Source organism: Chiloscyllium plagiosum, chromosome 12 (assembly GCF_004010195.1).
Source record: "Chiloscyllium plagiosum isolate BGI_BamShark_2017 chromosome 12, ASM401019v2, whole genome shotgun sequence".
Lineage (NCBI taxonomy): Eukaryota > Metazoa > Chordata > Chondrichthyes > Orectolobiformes > Hemiscylliidae > Chiloscyllium > Chiloscyllium plagiosum.
In genome coordinates this window covers 84800082-84806997 of record NC_057721.1, presented here as the reverse complement: position 1 = coordinate 84806997, position 6916 = coordinate 84800082, and the positions used below count along the sequence as shown (strand labels likewise).

Below are 6916 nucleotides of genomic sequence, written 5' to 3'. Positions count from 1 at the left end.
GACCTCTCCGCCCCCACCCCCTCTCCGGCCTATCACCCTCACCTTAACCTCCTTCCACCTATCGCATTCCTAACGCCCCTCTCCCAAGTCCCTCCTCCCTACCTTTTATAACTTAGTCTGCTTGGCACACCTTCCTCATTCCTGAAGAAACGTCGATTCTCCTGCTCCTTGGATGCTACCTGACCTGCTGCGCTTTTCCAGCAACACATTTTTCAGCTCTGATCTCCAGCATCTGTAGTCCTCACTTTCTCCTAATAACCCAGAGGGCAGTTAAGAGTCAAACACATTGTTGTGGGCTTATGCCTGAAACGTCAATTCTCCCGCTCCTCGGATGCTACCTGACTTGCTGTGCTTTTCCAGCACCACTCTCTTGACTCTGATCTCCAACATCTTCACTGCTCAGTCTCCTGCAGTCACATGTAGGTCAGACAAGGCAAGGAAAGCAGGTTTGCTTCGTGAAAGACCAACAGCCAACATCCTTACTTCTGACTTTGTTATTGAGGGAAGGTCACTGATGAAACAGCTAAAGATAATGGAGCTGAGAACACTACCCTGAGGAACTTGGGCTCTTGTGATGCAGCAGTGTTGGCCCCTACCCTGAACCAAGAGGATGGGGTTCAAGTCCCACCTGCTCCAGGATGTGGAATAACATCTCTGAACAAGTTGATTACAATCTGGGGGAGATGATAGTTATGTTTGCTGATACCAAGAAGATTGGCCATTGGTTGACAGAGAGGAAGAAAGTCTTGGTTTAAAAATAGGGATGGAAGTGTTTGTTACATGGGCAGATAAGTAGCAGATGGAATTTAACCGTGAAAAATGAGAGGTGATCCACTCTAGAAGAAGTAACAAGACAAGGGAGCAGAATGAATGGCAGGACACGAGGAAGCTCAGAAGAACACCGGGATCTTGGGGTGCTTGCCTCAAAATTTCTGTAGGTAGCAGGGCAGGTTTCTAGGGCAGTTAGGAGGGCAAACAAAGAACAAGAACAAGAACAAACAAGATTACAGCACAAGAACAGGCCCTTCGGACATCCAAGCCTGCACCAATCCAAATCCTCTATCCAAAACTGTCGCCTACTTTCTAAGGATCTGTATTCCTCTGCTCCCTTCATGTATGTCTAGATACATTCTAAAATGACGCTATCATGCTCACCTCTACCATCTCCACTGGCAATGCATTCCAGGCACCCACACCCTCTGCATAAAGAACCTTCCACGTATATCCCCCCTAAACTTTTCCCCTCTCACCTTGAACTCAGCACCCTGACTAATGGAGTACCTCCCACTCTAGAAAAAAGCTTCTTGCTATCCACCCTGTCTATACCTCACTCAGGTCCCCCCCAACCTCCTTCTTTCCAATGAAAATGATCCTAATCTACTCAACCTTTCTTCATAGCTAGCACCCTCTATACCAGGCAATATACCTGGTGAATTTCTTCTGCACCCTCTCCAAAGCATCCACATCCTTTTGGTAATGTGGCGACCAGAATTGTCCCAGTATTCCAAATGTGGCCGAACCAAAGTCCTATACAACGGTAACATGACCTGCCAACTCTTGTACTCAATACCCCATCCGATGAAGGAAAGCATGCCGTATGCCTTCTTGACCACTATCGACCTGCGTTGCCACCTTCAGGGAATAAAGGACCTGAACACCCAGATTACCCTGTGCATCAATTTTTCCCAAGGCTTTTCCATTTACTGTATAGCTCACTCTTGAATTGGATCTTCCAAAATGCATTATCTCGCATTTGCCCAGACTGAACTCATTTGCCATTTCTCCACCCAACTCCCCAATCTATATTCTGCTACATTCTCTGACAGTCCCCTTCACTATCTGCTACTCCAGCAATCTTAGCGCCATCTGCAAACTTGCTAATCAGAGCACTACAGCTTCCTCCAGATCATTTGTGTATATCACAAACAACAATAGTCCCAACACAGATCCCTGTGGAACACCAGTGGTCACATTCTCCATTTTGAGAAACTCCCTTCCATTACCAATCTGTCTCCTGCTGCTTGGCCAGTTCTCTATCCATCTAGCTAGTACACCCTGGACTCCAAATGACTTCATTTTCTCAATCAGCATACCATGAAGAACCTTATCAAATACATATGGGACACTTGCCTTTATCTGGCATTGCATAGATCATAAGAGTAGGGAGGATATGTGGAGCTGTACAAAACTTTGTTTAGGCCACAGCTGGAGTATCAGAATTCTGGTCTCCATTCTATAGGAAAGACATGATTGCAGTGGAGGGAGTGCAAGGGGAGATTCACCAGGATGCTGCCTGGGATGGAGCAGCTGAGTTATGAAGAGAGAGGGTCAGATTGTTTTCTTTAGAACAGAGGAGAGGAGATCGTACTGAGATGAAAAAGATCCAAGGGTATAGACAGGGTGGATAGGAAGCAGCTGTTACCTATAGTTGAAGGGTCAATTATGATGGGACATTTTTGAAAGGTGAAAGGTTCAGAATGGATTTGAGGAAAAATTATTTTTCCCAGAGGATGGTGGGGACCTGGGATGCACTGTCTGGAGGGCAACTGAGGTGGAAACCTCAAAACCTTTAAAAGGTTTAGGGTGTAGGTTTGCTCGTTGAGCTGTATGTTTGATATCCAGACATTAGGTAACATCATCAGTGACGACCTCCAAGTGAAGCGAAGCTGTTATCTCCTGCTTTCTATTTATACGTTTGTCCTGGATGGTGTTCCTGGGGTTTGTGGTGATGTCATTTCCTGTTTGTTTTCTGAGGGGTTGATAGATGGTATCTAGATCTATATGTTTATGGCGTTGTGGTTGGACTGCCAGGCCTCTAGGAATTCTCTGGCATGTCTTTGCTTAGCCTGTCCCAGGATAGATGTGTTGTCCCAGTCGAAATGGTGTTTTTTTTCCCTCCGTGCGTAGGGCTACGAGGGAGAGAAGGTCTTGTCTTTTTGTGGCTAGCCTGTGTCCGTGTATCCTGGTGACAAAATCTTTAAAAGGTTTTGGATGACCATTCAAAATGTCATAACCTTCAGACTATGGCCCGGGAAAACAGGACTAGTGTACGTGGGTGATTTTTTTTTTTGTTTGTCTGTGTAGACCCAGGCCTGTGGACCTGTTCTACACTGTAAGACTCAATGAAACCTCCTGCTGTTCAGCACATACCGCCCTCCCTCAGCTGATCAATCAGTTCCCCTCCTTTTGAACAACACTGAATCAGCACTGAGAGTGGTAAGGATACAAAATGTATTCTGGGTGGCGGATTTCAATGCCTACCACTAAGAGTGGCTCAGTAGCAACACGACTGATCAAGCTGGTCAGGTCCTAAAGGACAGAGCTGTTAGACTGGGTCTGCGGCAGATAGTGAGGGAACCAACAAGAAGGAAAAACATATCTGACCTCACCTTTCCTAATGTGCTGGCTGCAGATGCATCTGTCCATGACAGTATCGGCAAAAGTGACCACTGCACAGGCCTTGTGGAGACAAAGTCTCACCTTCACATTGAGAATACTTTATATCACGTTGTGCTGCACTATCACTGTGCTAAATGGGACAGACTTCAAACAGATCTAGCAACTCAAGTCTAAGTATCAATGAAGCACGTGAGCCATCAACAGCAGACAAATCGTACTCCAGCACAATCTGTAACCTCATGACCCAGCATATACCACACTCTGCTATTACCATCCAGCCAGGGTATCAACCCTAGTTCAACAGTATGGGAGGACATGCCAGACATACTAAAGGTGAGATGTCAACCTAATGAAGCCGAACAGGCCTACTTGCATGCCAAGTGGCACATACAGCAAATGATAGACAGAGCTAAGCGATCCCACAACTAATGGATCAGATCTAAGCCCTACCGTCCCACCACATCCAGTTGTAAATGATTGTGGATGATTAAACAACTCACTGGAGTGGGTGGCTTCACAAGTATCCCCATCCTGAATGATGGGTGAGCGCAGAACAAAACAGTCCAACCATGTTATCCACTACTCCTCAGTTTGTCTCTGTGGAACAAGATATTGAGTATGAGAACAGCAGCAACTTACTGGCATCCAGATTTCTGAAGGCGTGTATCAATTGGGAAATGGTGTTTGCCAATTCTTCCTGTAACAAATAGTAGAGGTTTTATCAGTTAAGCCACACAAGGCAAGATCTCTAATTTTCATTTGATGATCAATTCTGCATTATTGTCCAGATGAAGAGGGTGCAGCTACATCTTTACCGCCTGCAGGAGGAGCCTCAACAACCCTGTCACCGAGTTTGCATCACAGGAATATTTCTGAGAGCCAGTAGCAACACAACCTTACAAATACATGTTGTGCCTCCTACAACCCAGAATTCATCATTTGCTGAGGTAAACAACAACCCAAGCTTCAAATACAGAATTTTTGATTAAGGTAGTCAGAAAATGTCAACACAAGACACTTGATCACAGGAGAATAAAGAACTCCTTGAGAGGTCATTGAGTCATAGAGATGTACAACATGGAAACAGACCCTTTGGTCCAACCCATCCATGCCGACCAGATATCCCAACCCAATCTAGTCCCACCTGCCAGCACCCGGCCCATATCCCTCCAAACCCTTACTGTTCATATACCCATCCAAATGCCTCTTAAATGTAAATTGACTTTTTTTTCCCCAAAGTTCCAAAACAATGCAACAGCATATAAAACAGTAATTGCTGCTCCTGGAATTCGAGGAAATCACCTCCAACACCTAAAATACCTCAAAAAAAAAAGGAGCAGCTCTTACAGCCAGAAATTTTTCCCGTCCTCCATTTTGGAATACCCAGAATTCTTGTTCAGTGAGAGCTCAATGTCTGCCACTTATTCTTTGACAGTCCTGCTGCACACATTCCAGGTCAGACCCTGCAGCACCTCTGGACTGAGTTATTTTCTCCCCCCTGCCGTCATTGTCAATCTCAAGTACTATTTGCACAGTCCCACTGTTTGGGATGCCCTACTATAATCATGACTTACCTGCAAGAGAGGTTTGTCTTGCATCCACATGCAGTAGAAAATGCCCTTCCATATTTTCAGTAACTCATCCTGACTGAAACCACCTTATAAAATAAAACAGAATGAATTGTTGGAATCCTGAAAACTACAGCATCGTGCATAGATCAATGGGCAAGACCAAAACATGTAAAAAAAATCACGCAACAAAAGCAGAATTTGCTGGTAGCTTTTGAGGACAGACTTGGTATTTTACATAGTGTAAGTATAATTATCCAAATGCAGCAAAGTCTTGCCCCTCCAGTCTGAAACCTCTCTATTGTCATCCTTCTCCCACAAATTGTCTTTTCCATTGCTCCTTGTTCAGCCCCACCTGGTCCCTGGGCCCACATAACACCAGCTGTTACTGCAACCTGACAACTCAGTCACCTCTTGTTCTTTTCCAAATACACCATTTCTCATATGCCAAGGACAGTTGGTCAAGCACCTCCTTTTGTTCACTGTCTACTTACTAAAACCTAATCAGTGCATGTTCTCCCTCAGTGAGCTGGCTCACTTACCTCATCCCCTCATGGTCCTTCCACATCTGCACTGCCCCATCACTCATTGGTTGCATTCCCCAAAACTTGATGCCTATATTCTCTATACTTCCCCCTCTGCCTGGTAATCCAGACCCCTCTTCCACACTCATCAGTCAACAACAGAGTCACCAGAATTCTGCTACCCTATCAGGAACCCCACTTGGTTCAGGGCCACTGGCTCTAATCCACCCCATCCCCCTCACCACTCTCTCTTCTTTCGCCAGCCCAAACATGAAAGGCCTGGATAGAGTGAACGTGGAGAAGATGTTTCTACAAGTTGGAGAGACCAGGAGCCGAGAGCACAGCCTCACAGTGAAGGGACAACCCTTCAGAACTGAGATGAGGAGGAATTTCTTCATTCAGAGGGTGGTGACTCTGTGTGAACTCATTGTAGAGGGATGTGATGGTGAAATCACAGAGTGTCTTTAAGACGGAACAGATTGGTTCTTGATTTGGGAGGGAAAGGGGTGACAGGAGAATGGGGGTAAGTAACGTCTCAGCCATGACTGAGTGGCACAGTAGAGTCATAGAACATAGAACATAGAAGAATACAGCGCAGTACAGGCCCTTTGGCCCTCGATGTTGCGCCGATCCAAGCCCACCTAACCTATACTAACCCACTATCCTCCATATACCTATCCAATGCCCGCTTAAATGCCCATAAAGAGGGAGAGTCCACCACTGCTGCTGGCAGGGCATTCCATGAACTTACGACCCGCTGAGTGAAGAACCTACCCCTAACTTCAGTCCAATATCTACCCCCCTTAATGTAAAGCTATGCCCCCTTGTAATACCCAACTCCATACGCGGGAAAAGGTTCACACTGTCAACCCTATCTAACCCCCTAATCATCTTGTACACCTCAATCAAGTCACCCCTAAACCTTCTTTTCTCTAATGAAAACAGCCCCAAGTGTCTCAGTCTTTCCTCATACGATCTTCCTTCCATACCAGGCAACATCCTGGTAAACCTCCTCTGCACCCGTTCCAGTGCCTCCACATCCTTCCTATAGTATGGCAACCAAAACTGCACACAATATTCCAGATGCGGCCGCACCAGAGTCTTATACAACTGCATCATGACCTCAGGACTCCGGAACTCAATTCCTCTACCAATAAAAGCCAGTACGCCATATGCCTTCCTCACCGCACTATTTACCTGGGTGGCAACTTTCAGAGATCTGTGTACATGGACACCAAGATCCCTCTGCTCATCCACACTACCAAGTATCCGACCATTAGCCCAGTACACCATCTTTTTGTTATTCTTCCCAAAGTGAATCACCTCACACTTAGCTACATTGAATTCCATTTGCCACCTTTCATTATTGGGATTGTATTATAGACCCCCAATAGTCAGAGGGAAATTGAGAAACAAACTTGTAAG

General features: G+C 45.7%; 1 protein-coding gene across 1 annotated transcript in view; it reads right to left on the bottom strand.

Annotated features, from left to right (window-relative positions):
• The window catches only part of LOC122555436 (ribosomal RNA processing protein 1 homolog A-like), a 35442-nt gene extending 30390 nt beyond the window's left edge, over positions 1 to 5052 (bottom strand). Inside the window, exons 1-2 of the mRNA XM_043701433.1 lie at positions 4974 to 5052; positions 4039 to 4096 (exon numbers count right to left, since the gene is read on the bottom strand). Of these exons, the coding sequence (XP_043557368.1) occupies positions 4039 to 4096; positions 4974 to 5003 (88 nt within the window). The 5' untranslated portion in view covers positions 5004 to 5052. The remainder of the gene's footprint in view (positions 1 to 4038; positions 4097 to 4973) is intronic.
• Between the last annotated feature and the right edge of the window lie 1864 nt (positions 5053 to 6916).